Here is a 14,752-nt window from a genome sequence, read left to right on the forward strand (position 1 = left end):
AAAAACCTGTAATAGAAATAGCACTTTTACATGTTCTCTGTAAATTGCTGTTATTCTTTTTTAATGTAAGATATTGATTCAAAATAGCATCAAGTCTAACCTTTATAGACATGTGTTTAATGTACATCTGCCATGGCACTGCTCATAGACATTACCTTTTTTATATTATAAAGTTTTGTTTTTAATTTTTAGCACTTTGTGTTCTTAGCTGGCCACCTTCTTCCTGCAGACCTTTTAGAGTGCAATGGACTCCTGGGAGTCCAACCTCTGCAGAAGCCCCCCAACAAGTATGTTGAATTTTCTGTTTGGCGAGTGTGTGTCTGTGTGTGTGAGTGTGTGTGTGTGTATGTTTTGATCTAGACCATTAGTACCGTCCTCTGCTATACATTCTCCGCTGTGCCATGTGCTGTGATGTCACTTCAGCTATTATGTGTGATCGCTATGACCACCGCTGCCACGCAACTTTCTAAAAATAAACAGGTCCCATTGTGCCCGGCATTCTTGGAAAACTGGAAGGACAAATGTATTGCGTCTGCTTTAACAATAAGAGATGTGGCCTGCTGCAGCAAGGGTGCCTTCCTTAATGAATTACCCCCTTTGCATGTGTTGCATACGACAAATGGTAAAATCAGAGAGAGACGAAAGGTCAAATTAAATATGTATTCTAGCCTCTGTGTGATGTACTGACAATAACCTTTAATGTAATTAAGTGGGTTGTGTTTTGGACGGAATTTCACTTTATTTTCCCCTGGGGAGCCCGGGCCGCTGCCCTGGGAGGAGTGCTCACTCTGGCTCAGACCTTATCATGCTGCTAGCGAGACTCAGATAGTCTTGATTAATAGTGTCTGTCTCCTTTTTTTTTATGAAACGTGATTTATGATAATGCCCCCTTTTTCAGCCTCTCGAAATGACAATTATTTCCTAGTGGGTAATTCATTCATTTTTCAAAAATAATAATATGGAGCAAATGAATGGCAGACTCATTTGTTTTGCTCAGGTGTGGGGGGATATTTTTATGCAATTGCACGAGGACAACGCAGTGCATCGGTCTAATTAAGCAGTGAAAAGCAGGACCAGGACAATTATACCTGTTCCGATGCTCTGAAAGAGATGAGCAGAAGCAAAAGCTTAGGTGTGTGTATGCCTGTCAAGTTTCCCTCTCAGTGCAAACTTCATGTGCCCAGACTTTCAACATCCACCATCGTTATGACGTTCTATGGCTCAGGGGAAGGTAGGCAGTGATACTCGTGTCTGTGGGTTTCTGTGTTTCTACGAGCAGCTGACAGAAACAGAAAACAAAAGGCTGACTTCCCCTCAGGGGGAACAGTCAACCGTCTCCATATGGCATGTCATCAGCTCATCAATCATGGCTACGGCCCCTCCTCCACCCCCTGCGCTCCCAACCTGCCTCTGTTTTCTTCCTAAAAAAGGAAAGTATCACTTTGACAGCTAGCTCACCGGCCAAAATCTCTCTCGCTGCTCGCAATGTCTCATCTTGACGCTGACCTCGGCCTGCCCTTGTGTCTGTCTGTTCCAGGTGAAAGACCGTTCCAGTGTCAGTACTGTCCCTACAGTGCCTCGCAGAAAGGCAACCTGAAAACCCATGTCCAGACTGTACATCGGCTCACCTTTGACAATGCCCAATACCCTGACAGGAGGCTCCACCATGCCCCATCTGTTGACCACACACACCCTTCAAGTCCTGGATCATCCCACAGAGCGACTACTTCCTGAACACGAAACCTCAGCTACACGGGTTAAAGAGGAGAACATGTCCATCCAAAGATCTGTTATCTCCTCAGGGGTAATGTGTTCCTAGATGTAACCAAGGAGGGCTGATTTTATTTAAACACATTCAAGTGTATATATTATATTGTAGAAGCTTGGTTGTCTTTAGTTTCAGGTTCTGTGCCAACTGTAATTGGAAGCTGATGTCAACTTTTTTTTTTTTTTTGAATTTGTGTGGAATTCGAACTAAGTCAGTTTGCAGACATAACAGAAACATTTGGTATATGCTCCCTTTTCCCTTCTCACCCCAAACCAATTTCATACTTGACCGAAATGTTGACCTTGATGCAACGTACTGTAGCTTTTTATGCACTGTCCCAAACTATCATCAGTGGATTTCTTACAAATGCTGCTTCCTTACAAATAATGGCCAGGATGATGTTATAAGTTGAAATGGTAGCCTTAGTTTGTGTGCTTGTGTGTTTAACTCCTCAGGACTTCAGTTAGATACAATTCCAAAGTCTGTATTATGATTAATATTATTATTATTATAATTATTTTTGTTAGATTTATTGTGGTACTTCTAGAAAACCTGCAGGTTATCTGTCTGGCATTATACACAGAGCTATGTCATTATTTTTTCAGAGACTGTGGTATGTACAGTCTAGAGTATGTAAAAACATTTAGAAAGCTTAAGCATTCTCCGGTTGTCCACTGGAAGAACCCTCGACGAAATTCCCTTAATTTTCCTTGAACCCTTTTAATGACCTCTTCAGGTTCTTCAACAATGGTTTCTAAGACTGGGTATTAACAGTGTGTCGGATGTCTTGATATCAGGTGGTGTGGTGGTGCAGTAAACAGCCCCCGGGTTCCTGGTTTGATCCTGAGCTTTGTTTACTGTATGTGTGGTTTTTTACTAGTTCTTCTTATTTCCCCCCTTTCCCCATGGGTTCTAGAGTTTCTTCCCTCTTTCAGAAACAATACAGAATGTACAGAATTCATGATTCCAGGATAATGTACTTATTGAAGATGTTTTTGTACCTGGTACAAAACCTTAGAAAAAAGCTTTATTGGATAATTAAGGTTTCATGCCCTGTCACACTGAGCCACGTTCCCATTTAAAAAAAAAAAAAGTGGTTTAAGAACTTGTATGACCTGGCAGAAATGTAGTAGCATCCATAAGTATTGTTTCCCTAGATGTGGAGTTCCCACATGTTTTTGGACATGTTTAAAAAAGCCTGGCGAGGATGTGGTAGAAGCAAGACTCAGGAAGAGCTTAATAAGATGTATTAATGATGGAATTGACCAGGTAATGGCGAACTAACACCTGTTAGGGACTTTATTAGGGTACAACAAACATAGTACAGACTGGTAAGATTGGACATTGTCCTGATTAAGTTGTTAATGGGATTAAATTTATATTTACATTTAGGCATTTGGTAGACACTCTTATCCAGGTGTCACAGCATTGTTTTTTGTGTTATGATCATAGATTTATGATAATATCATATTATCTTCATATTATGTTCTTGTAGTATTTACAATGTTTATGGCGCACATGCAGCAGGTTGTCAATGCATTTATTTCATGTTTAGAGAATTTAGTACAAATACCGGGTCCAATTCCTCACACCATGACTTTGTGATTGAAAGCACTGTGGGTGTTGAGGTATTTATTCCAAACCGTCAGCCATAATTACAAGGTAGTAAGCACGCGATACGGGTGTGGAAAGAGTGTGATAACTTTCTTCAATATCATTTAACGTAGTTGTGTCTGATTGTGTGTGCGATATGAAATTAGTGACAACATGACAGACGCATTGAGAACCTAATGCGGACATTGCTATAAAATAGTATGGACTTGATTAATTTGCATTTTTCCCGTATGACCTTGTTCCTGCTGTATTCTTCAATACTGTTAAGACACTGTGGGAACTTCATAGTCTTTGTCCGAGTGTGACGGGGCCCTTAGGCTCCTAAAAGTTTTGTACTCCAACTCTTTCTAGAATCTGTTTTAGGCATCTACATAGATCCTTTAAGGGTTCATAAGTGGGACAACCAGAAGAATCCTTAAGATTTCTAAAAAAAATGTTACAACAGCAGGAATTTTATATTGGATTTTCTTAATTCATGGAAGCACGTGTCTTTTAAAATCAGGTCCAGTTTAGTTTTCTAGAAACCTTTAAAGTTAGTCTTAATGTTATTTCAATCCATTTTTTTTTCCATAGGTTAAAGGAATGTGCAGAACTGTTATATTTTGTGTGATGTTACAAAGAAAGTCAGGAAATTATTCATTTTTCCAGTTCAGTTTGTTTGCTTTCAACTAGTTAGAGTTTGTATTTGATAAATTCTCTCATTTGTTTTTTCTAGAATTATGCGATTACCATTAATCGCGTCTTAAAATCTCAAACAGGTTGAAAAAAAAATAAGAAAAAATCTAATGTAAGCTGATGGCACATAAGGACTTAAAGCCATGATGATTTTTTTCCCCCCAATATTCAAGTTATTGCTGGAGGACTTAATATAAATGTACAGTACTGCAATTCATCTTATTAAATTAGTTTAAATTATTGCTTTATAGAAATTAGCTTAATAGCTCTGATCAGATCTATAGATCAAGAGGTAGCGTGTTTTATAACGCCTTTAAAAAGCTTTAGAATGCCATATTTTTAGATGGTAACTACTTAAAGCAAGGAAATTCATGACCATATATTTCTATGAATGTTGAATAATATACTTGGGTATTTACATATTTAGTAATACACAGTTGTGCAAGTTTAAATATGTTCATATATTTACAGTAGTCAACAAGGAACATTTATTTCGATATTTCCAGATTGCAATGTATATGCTGAATCTTAATGAAGGAATATTTACTGATTCCAAAAATGTTAACCATAAGGCATTCCCACTGTTATCTGTGTGGTCACATTTATGAATTTATTTGTCATAGTTTAATTTAAAGTGAAAGCTGCATATAAGGTTAAACTTCCCTACACATTTGTGAACACTCATACAGTGCATGTGACAAAACGTAAGTGATGGGTGACAAAATAACGAACAAATGGAATGTTTGCTAATAAGGTGTCTATAAGCCACCAGAATGACTGTGATTAGTGTCACAAATTGAAAGTTTCTGTACTGCACGAACAAACATGTTTCTTAAATCAATGATCCAAACATACAAATTAATTTATTCCGTTCATAACTGCTGATTACTTTGAAATATACAAACTAGTATGTTGCTTGGTGCAGCTAGCCGTCCAGAAAACACAAGTTTTAATATAAATGGCAAGACTATTCCAAAAGAGTAAAACTAAGATTACAAAACTAAGCGACTTTGCTTGGTCGTTTTTCAGCGTATTCTAAAAGTATAAGCAATAACTCCTGATAATCATAGTCTCTGGTTTGAATACAGCTGGAGCCATTGTAAAATGAATCTAGTTATGTTAGTTTAACCAAAGCAAAATACAATTTGTCACCTATGATTTTTTTTTTACCTTATACTGATTTGCAGTGACACATACCATGTTAGAACGTCTTCTTCAGGTTTTTCTTCAATTTGTGACCTTCCCAAACATGATGTACTGCTGAATGAAACACAATAAGATGAAAAATCAAATCATTAAAACATTCAAGAAACACATTATTCTATTAGATGAAATGATTACTTTGCTAAGCTAAACGCTAGACACATTAGAACAGGGCATAATGAGTAAAATAGCATTGTTTGGAAAACTTTTCATTAATAGTAGATTCTTTCCCTTTATTTCCTTCTTATTTAACATTATTTTTGTGCTTTTGAGTAGAGATAGTAAATAATTAAATGTATGGATTTTTGTGGTATGACTTTTGTTTGCCAGATTTATTTCCATAACTACACAAAACTGTCCGTTACACGTTTGGATCCATTCCATCACATATACACTGTCCATTATTTAACTCTGAAGCCTCCCAAAATAAAGTTTACCTCTAATATTTAATTTTGCTTGCGTCCTTACTGATTTCCATCCTGATTTGATGAAGTCCGGATTGTTATTTTCATTAAACAGTGTACTTTATCTACGGTGTAGCTTGCATCATTTTCCCATCATTGATTTTTGATTAGAGAAGAAAGGAAGTTTCTATTTTGTCTACACAAAAACAAGATTTCCTAAATGCGTAATGCAATAAGGCAAAGATTCACCTGCTCAAAAGAATTCTAAATTTGTTTATTTATATTATTAGAGAATATTCATTCAGTCCTAGAAACCCATAGACACCAATCCATTATAGGATATCATGTACACACACTCATTCACACTTAACAGCAATTTATACTTCACCAAACCACTTACAGTGACAAATAGGATTTTGAAGGTTCAAAAGTAAAGTTCAATGATTGTTCAAATGCATCTCTTGTGATGGAGACTACTTTTGTACAGAGAAAGAGTTACTCTATCAGCGTGTGCAATTTGAACAACCTACATCAGTTAAGTAAAAAGTTAGGCTCGCTTTTTGCATTACTTTCGGTACAGCCCTCATAACACGAAGTTTCTATAAGCACCAGAAATGCACACTGAAGTTCCTTAGAGAACAATTTGAAATGATAATCACGTTGTGCACTTAAAACCTTGACCGCTTGTTCAGAATTTAAACCCTCTATTTCTCCATCTTTGACCCTTTCATGTGACGCATGTTCAGATATATTAACACTGAAAGCCTTGATGGCGAGAATGTACTGCATATTGATCTGCTCCACTTGTGCATGCGTAGCCACTGCTACATGTGTGCACTGTGACAAATAGCTCTGGATTACACTCTTACGCCCCTGTGCCTCAGCCCTCCAAATGGCGAGTTCTAGTCAAGGGGCGTTCACAGATCCCAAATACAAAAAAAGAACTGTGTTATATAGGATCCATTAATGGTCAGTGCTGAAAATCCTGATGAACAGAAGCGCAAAATTGTACAGATTCATTATTATAAGGTAAGTCACAATTAAAGTAAAATCAAACAGACCTTTATGTCAAAATAATATGTAGAAATAAATGTTTTCCTACGGTATACGTGCGGAAACAAGCTTCTCTATCTTTAAGATCGACACATTTGAGTAATGCTTCAAAATCAAAATAGACTACACACAAAAACATTTCAGGGTTTTGGATTCAGTTAACATCTCATGTTTTTACCATGGTCAATAATTTTACTTAAGGGGGAATTTAAAACTTTTATAATATTTAAATCAAACAAACATTTATAAAGATGTATAGCTAGGAACTGACTTTTTTTTAAGTCATTAACTTGACATAATTCCTGAGCTATGACACACTGTGATGTTTTGTTAACACAAGGTTCTGTTTCCGAAATATCTGAATCTTATGTGTTATGAGTACAAACATATTTATATTTATTACATAGACTTTTAAAGCCAGAACCACCAGTCTAATCTTAGTATTTTTTATGACAATATCTTAATACTATAATCATTATCATTCAGTTTTGTTTAGTAACCACTTTCATGGTCAAGATCATAGTGTGTCTGGAGCCTGTCCAGGGACCGCTGAACATAAGGTGGGTAAACACCCTGCCCTGAATGAGATGCCAGTCATAGATCTAGAGAACTAAGAGAAACACATATAGTTATATACAAATAGGTGGCATAACAATAATAATACAACAATTAGCTGCTACATGGTTGCATAGGTCCGTCTTGTGCCCGAAAATATCTGTGATGCGTCGATGCATGAACTGTTCTATAAGTTGCAAGGTGGAACCATCATGGACATGTTTTTCCAACATGACAGATCCTCGACTGACTGAGACACGGGGAATTCAAGGTCAAGTCAACACATTAAGCATTTTGTCTTGCTCCATGTTCCACTGTTCCTGAATATTTTTTTGCATGGCAGGGTGCATTATATCCCGCTGAAAGAGGCCACAGCCATTAGGTAGGTCCCTAGGTAGGTGACAAACACATACATGGCCATGCACATAAAAAAGCCCACAGGTAAAAGTAATTGTGATTCATCAGATCAGCACACCTTCTTACTCCTTGCTACATGGTCCTATTCTGATGCTCATGAACCCATTGTACAGGCTTGTCAGTGGTTGGATGACAGGTCAGGATGGATAATCACTACTCTGCAGCATTCCCATATGGATTGTGTGTGTGTTCTGACACCTTTGTATTCTAGTTAACTTCTAATCATAATATGTTTTTCAGCAAGTTGTGCTACAGTAATACTTCTGTGGGATTGGACCATGTGCTTTCGTTCCCACATGAATCAGTGAGCCTTGGTGGTCATTAGTCATTCTTTCTGGACCCAACCCGCAAGACCAGCCATTTTGGAGATGCAGTGCATGCACCTAAGCCATCACAATCTGGCACTTGTCAAAGTCGCTCAGATGCTTGCTCTTGTCCATTTTGTTCCAATACATGCTCCACACTTGTATTTGTTCCAATACATTAACCTTGAGAACTGAGTGTTCACTTGCTGCCTAATATATTGAACCCCTTGACAAGTTGCACTGTAATTATCTAATGAAGGTTATTCACCTCACCTGTTAGGGGTTTTAATGCTATGGCTGATTGGTGAATGTTAGTAGATTTATGTCAGTTGCCAGAAAGGGGTTATATAAAGGGCTTATATATTTTGTTTGCTTTTTAATTGCACGTAGAGGTAATTGGCAGGCAGTATTGTAGATCCCGAATATTAATTTCAATTGACTATCTGCTTGCTAAAGATATACAGTTACGCCTGGTTGCTAAGCTTTTTATATCAGAACTCAAAAACCTACTGCAAGTTTAGAGTGAAAGGTCTATCGAATGTGTTTCTTAGCCTTTTGTGTTACAGAAATTTTAACTGACATTAGGGGTAACACTGGCCAACTATTTAACATCAAAAGGCCATTAAAAAATATGGCCTTGTGTTTATTAGTTTTATTATTATTAATATTATTATCGTTATTAATAATAATAATAATAATAATATTATTATTATTATTATTATTATTATTATTATTATATTTTGCTCTAAGTTCTAAAATATGAAATACAGGTACATTTTTTATTCCATTTAAAACCCATGAGGGGTACAAAAATTTGTCATCATGCCAAAAGCATAAAAAACGAGTACACATGCAAAACAAACAAACAAAAGCTATTTCGTTTTTTTTTTTTTTTTTCAGTTTCAAGACAATACATAAAATCGTATTCTTTTTTGTACAATTAATCCTTCCTTTTCAAAAGGTTAAGATGGTGAGGAGCCCCATCACACCATTTGGAGAGAGTATGATCCACTCCAGTTGTTACTAGTCCTGTCACAGGTTAGAGGTCAGAGCGAATCTGGGGAGTTGTCAGAAGTAACTAAGGACACTGTTGGCGCTGTTGAAGGAGAATGGAGGAAAGTAGGGAACACGCACCAGGCCCTGATCACCACGCTCGACAAAAGGCCAAAGGAATTTACAACACTTCAAGTGTTCCCGACACCCCAACAGCTTCAGCGGCTGAAATATGTAAATACGCCACTAATCAAACGATCTGGAATTGCAAATGCCACAGAGAGGTCGTGACCTGGAGCCTTGCTAATGGAGAGTTTAGGGCATCAGCGGAGCAGGTTGGAATGACGGGTACCGCGGGGTTGAGAGCGGAGAGCGGACCCCTGGCGGACGACCTCTGCCTGCAGGCCTCTCACTACGCTGACAGTAATGAATGGAGAGAGCTGTTTATGCATATCAACGATTATTTACACCCAAACAGCTGAGATAGCGCACGCTAGTCATCAGGGACGCACACACTCACTTCACTTTAGCTCACCTCACAGGTCTGCTGTCAAATATGAGGCCAGTAGCCAAGAGGGTGGTGCCCCAAGCAAGGAGCTTGTTTTTTGAAGTCGATGCACATATTTTCATTGGATTCTGGACCAATAATTTATGTTTAACATCAATTGAAAGTACAAGAAAATACAGCCTACAGCACAATGCAAAACTCACATGCCCACGCACTCACTCATCTCCTATACCGCTTTATCTTGTATTCAGGGTTACGGGGGCCTGGAGCCTATCCCAGGAGGCTTAGGGCACGAGGCAGGGTACACCCTGGACAGGGTGCCAATCCATCGCAGGGCACACACACATTCACACACTACGGGCAATTTGGGAACGCTAGTTAGTCTAACCTGCATATCTTTGGACTGCAGGAGGAAACCGGAGAAACCGAAGGGAAACCCACCAAGCACAGGGAGAACATGCAAACTCCATGCACACGGACATGTGAAATGAGTCTGGCCGGGAATCGAGCCCAGACCTTGGAGGTGCAAGGCAACAGTGCTAACTCACATGCCCTTAGGACAAAATAAAAAATACGAAAGGAAATTATTTTCTAGACATTTTTACTAAAAACTAAAAACCTAAGATTTCACCACCGTTTATTTACACTGCCAAGCAAAAAATATTATAAAAATGTTGCACATTTATTTGTTTGATAAATTCTAAAAAAGATTTGCGCAGCCTAACATGAATTAAACAACCTTTACAAATAAATACAACACTGTTGTATTTACAGGGACCTAGCAGTCTTTTACAACGTCTGAGTTTTATGGTTTGCTAGAACTCGAGACTCATATCTGCACAGAAGAGAATTAGGAGGATCTAACGTATGCTAATCAGAAGCTATTCGCTTGGCCCCTGCTCTTAAAAGCGCAAATGGTTCCCAGGACATCCACTGACATTTAACATCGCCTACACTAATTTGTATTTAATAGGCAAAAAGTGATTAGCATTAACATTAATGACATTTCATACATTGCCATCCACATTTTTTTCCTTACTGATACTTAACTAAAGCATGGCAGAAAGGATCCCAGAGCTTAAACTAATGCTACGCTTTTGGCGTTTAAAAAAAAATAAAAAATCCTTCTGTCGCTTGCAGTGGTAGCGTTGTCTGTTTAGCACAATGACTTTAGAAGAAAAGCCATCCAACAATGAGAAACATCACGTATAAAGAAGTGTAAATCCTGTAGCGTGGAGCTCAGGGTATCAGTCTGACATTTTATGGAACGACCAGCGTTCTTTTAGTAAATGCAAGAGAGGATTAGCAGAGGAATAGATGCTATTTCTAGAGCATCTTTAATGTAAGCTATAGATTTAGAGTGTATGGCAAAGCCAATGTCTCTATCTATATCTGTTCAGTCCTTAAAATATTTATATCTTTATCCACATTTTGATTTAAACCTGAAGTGGGTGTGGCCTAAACTGGATTATTTTAATTTATTTTATTTCTTTGCACCTGTCTATCATAAGTTTAGTTGGTTGCGGTTCCTAAAATATAACCCTAGCCAATATAATATGACATAATATATATAATATTAAAATATAACCTTAGCCCTGATGTCTGTGATAAACCATTAGCTCTAAGTAAAGCAGAGGGACCCTGATCAGACTGTTGCTAAGTTAATAAATAGTTATGTGGTAAAGCCTTTAGCCACTCTTTATTTTGTCATATTTAATTAAACACAATTGTGTAGATTAATTTTTTTATTATTATTTGAACAAGCATGACATGTAAAGTGCCTAAGGATAATTTTTTTTTTTTTAATTTAACAACCTCAACAGCAATCTCATTTCCCCTCTTGTCTGTTCCAACCACTCAGCATTCTGTCACTTTCTGCATCTGTTTCTCAATGAGATGTTTTATTTTATTTTTTTTATGCTTGAATGATTTGCATGTTATTGTCTGGCTTAACAAATAAAAATTCATCTGAAACTGGTTAGGTACAGGGTCTGGACTAAAAATAAGGGCCAAAAACTTGCCTTAAATAAGAGCCGAATAACTCCTTTATAGAGTCTGGAGAACTGTTCCTCAAGACTACATTTTAAATAAAGGAAGGCCCATCTCTTTGGCAGCAAAATATTAAAGTATAAGGGATGACTTAAGACTTAAGACTTTTGCATAGTACTGTATTGACAGATGTTAAAACACATTATCTGTTCAATTCTTATTTAAATACATTTAGATATTAATGTATTATTTACTGTAGGTGTCTATGCTTTCCTATGTTTCATACTGTACAGTATGTACGAACTCAATCCTTTGTTGAAATCATAACCCTAAACTGAGTTAAGTGCTACAATTCTACCAAAGACAATAAATTCCCAATGTAATATCTCTTTAATACTGACAAAATGGGCCAAAATCATCCAATGATACAACATAGCACAACGCTCTAAACTTTTAAGCACTTTGTTGTTTTACAACTTGTAGTTCCTCATCCATGTCATTTGATCTAATTATCAAGTCAGTAAAGGTCTTTGCCTGGAGGACAACATCTTAACCACTCATTGTGCTCTACATCTAAGTGATGTTCTCAAAGTCAGAGCAGTGCAAGGACAATTCAATCACCTTGCCTTCAATAGCAACAACTGTTCAGCTTCTGGGGCACTCATGGGAAATGGTCAGGCCCAATGATGATGGACAACCCAATCTTCCAACCAGACACCTTTAAGAGGGACATGACTCTGGCCAACCACCTATGGCCCATCCAGACCTAAGGGTGCTAAATGTATATTGGCAATGTGTCCGTGCCAATGCTATTAGCCTGAAGGTTTAAACTCTGGTGTAATTATCTTGGGGGACTTTTTATTGGCATGGTCTTCTTTATTGGCATCTGGGATGGGGGAAAGTATCCCAGACCAAGTGGAGTGGAATTTCTGATCAGGCCTTTTAGTCCACATTAAATTTGTAATAGACAAATGAAGCAAGCAAGGAAGGCTCCCTAAACACACAACAAAGTTAAGGAGATACACATACCACTGTGCATACAGTACATTATGCTAATCGTCTGAGGAGACCTGAGAGATTTGGGTAACTAGAGACACGAGGAGTGGCTAACAATGATAATGAGATTTTCCCTTCGTATGGGAATCAATCAAATTTCAAATTTGGACCAGTGAAGGCTAGTTTTCAGTACAGGTCTTTTAACAACACTTTTAAACAGGTAAATTCATTGTCTACTTCAAAGTGTTTTAATCCCCAAAGCACTTTGGCAGTCATTAAGATGAATGCCCAGAATAAAAGAAGCAAATGGTGAGTAATTTTATTTTTTATTTTTTTTATTATTTTAAATTATATTTGAAAATCACCCCCACGAAATGCTAATTACTCACAGTGGGAAAGAGTTATAGACAAGGGCACCAGAGTTTAATACATTCCAGTGTTACCACAAAGTCGACAAACAGCTGCGAACCGAGAGCATAGATATACCTTAAGCCAAGCGCTGAAGGATTATTCTTAATGGAAAATGTCTTAACAAGCCAAGACTGAGTTTACTAAGGTGAATAACACACAGGGAAGTGTCCACATTACAACCTCTTAATGACTGTCATAGTGCTGGAAATATTTTTACACGGTTGTCTTGAGTGGATTAAAAAGTCCCCTAGTGGCATATGTAAGATAGTGAAGTTGAACTGAAACAAACACTACCTTCTTAAAGTATTTTATAGGTGTTAGCTAAAATAGGTCAGCTGGAATTTAAGAAAACTCATTATGGCTATGGGGTAGCTGGGAAAGGATTTTTTCATTACTTGACTGAGTTAAATTTGTAATTTAGGTATATATATCTTTTTTTCTTTTTTCTTGAGTTTTAGACATTCCCCAATACTGATTCAGTATGGATATCTGATATCCTCTTAGTAAATAATTAGTAAGCAATTTGGATAGGCAACTTAAATGAAAGAGACAGCTTGTACAGTGTTTGGCAGAATGTGCAAGTTTGAGAAAACAAAACCAACATAAAAGGCATCGTGGTATAAAATACTGACATAACTTAGTTTCAGTATTTACACTTAGGATTAGATTACAGAATCTCCATGAGATACTATCTACATTCTATATATTCATTTTATCAGTCCAGGTATGGTGTAAACACACCTTCAGAAGATATGCTGTGTGGTATCTGCCATCAAGATGTAAGCTGCAGTCCTGTAAGTTGTAAGATAGGGAATCCATGGATTAGACTAGTTTGCTTGATTGAAATCGTATAGGGAATTTGGAGGCAAAGTCAACACCTTGAATGCCAAAGCACAAGGATTCTCAGTAGAACATTGCCCAGAGCATCACACGTATGCCTCTGTTGGCTTGCCTTCTTCTTCCCCTCGTACATCCTGGTGCCATCCTTTCCCCAGGCAAGTGAGGCACACACACCTGGCCATCCACACATGATGTAAAAAATAAACATGATTCATCATTAGACCAACCCATCTTTTTCTATTGCTCCATGGTCCAGTTTTAATGCTTACATACAGTACCCATTGTAGGTACATTTGGTCTCAGCATGGGCACTCCGACCAGCATATGTGGCTACGTGCTCACATATGCAGCAAGCTGTGATGCACTGTGTGTTCTGACGCTTTTTATTGTAACCAGAAATAACTTTTTTTTACAGCAATTAGTGATGCAATTCTTTTTGTTGCTCATGCACATCTCATGAATGGAGTTTGCATGTTTTCCAAGTGCTTGGTTGGTTTCCTCTGGGTACTCCAGTTTCCTCCTATAGTCCAAAGACGGACACATTAATGATTATTACTAATTGGCGTACCAAGATTGTCTATAATGTGTGAATGTGCTTGAGTAGTTTCTGTTTGTGCCAACTGCCATGGATTGGAACCTTGTGCCCTAGGTCTCCTAGGATAGGATCCAGGTCCCTGTGACCCTGTATACAGGATAAGCGGTATAGATGATGAGTACGAATGGGTTGAGTTGAAGTCTTGGGTGCCCATGAACCTAACATTGGTTCACTGATTTTCCTACCACTCCATTCCTGGAACACTTTACAAAACCTGTCCATCTGGATATGCTCTGACCCTGATGTCTAGCCATTAAATTAAATTATAATATATTATTAGTTTAAAGAATCATCCATTAGCCGTTATCTATGAATTTGTTGTTACTGTAGAAACAATGTGTTTTGCAATGAGTACTATGCAACAGTGATTATTTTCTAATAACAGCACATTGCACCACATCTGTTTTTCTCTTTTTTGAAGTTAAT

The 14,752-nt window shown here is 37.6% G+C and overlaps 1 protein-coding gene across 2 annotated transcripts in view; it reads left to right on the top strand.

The window, feature by feature from the left end:
• Positions 1-5,710, top strand: part of znf516 (zinc finger protein 516) — a 47,783-nt gene extending 42,073 nt beyond the window's left edge. The window contains exons 5-6 of one of the 2 annotated variants that reach the window (XM_053492211.1): positions 209-287; positions 1,538-1,676. In XM_053492211.1, the coding sequence (XP_053348186.1) occupies positions 209-287; positions 1,538-1,541 (83 nt within the window). In that variant the 3' untranslated portion in view covers positions 1,542-1,676. Of the gene's footprint in view, positions 1-208; positions 288-1,537 lie in introns of both variants that reach the window. The other variant, XM_053492210.1, reaches the window with a different exon arrangement.
• Positions 5,711-14,752: the final 9,042 nt, after the last annotated feature.

This window comes from Clarias gariepinus, chromosome 3 (genome assembly GCF_024256425.1).
Source record: "Clarias gariepinus isolate MV-2021 ecotype Netherlands chromosome 3, CGAR_prim_01v2, whole genome shotgun sequence".
NCBI lineage: Eukaryota > Metazoa > Chordata > Actinopteri > Siluriformes > Clariidae > Clarias > Clarias gariepinus.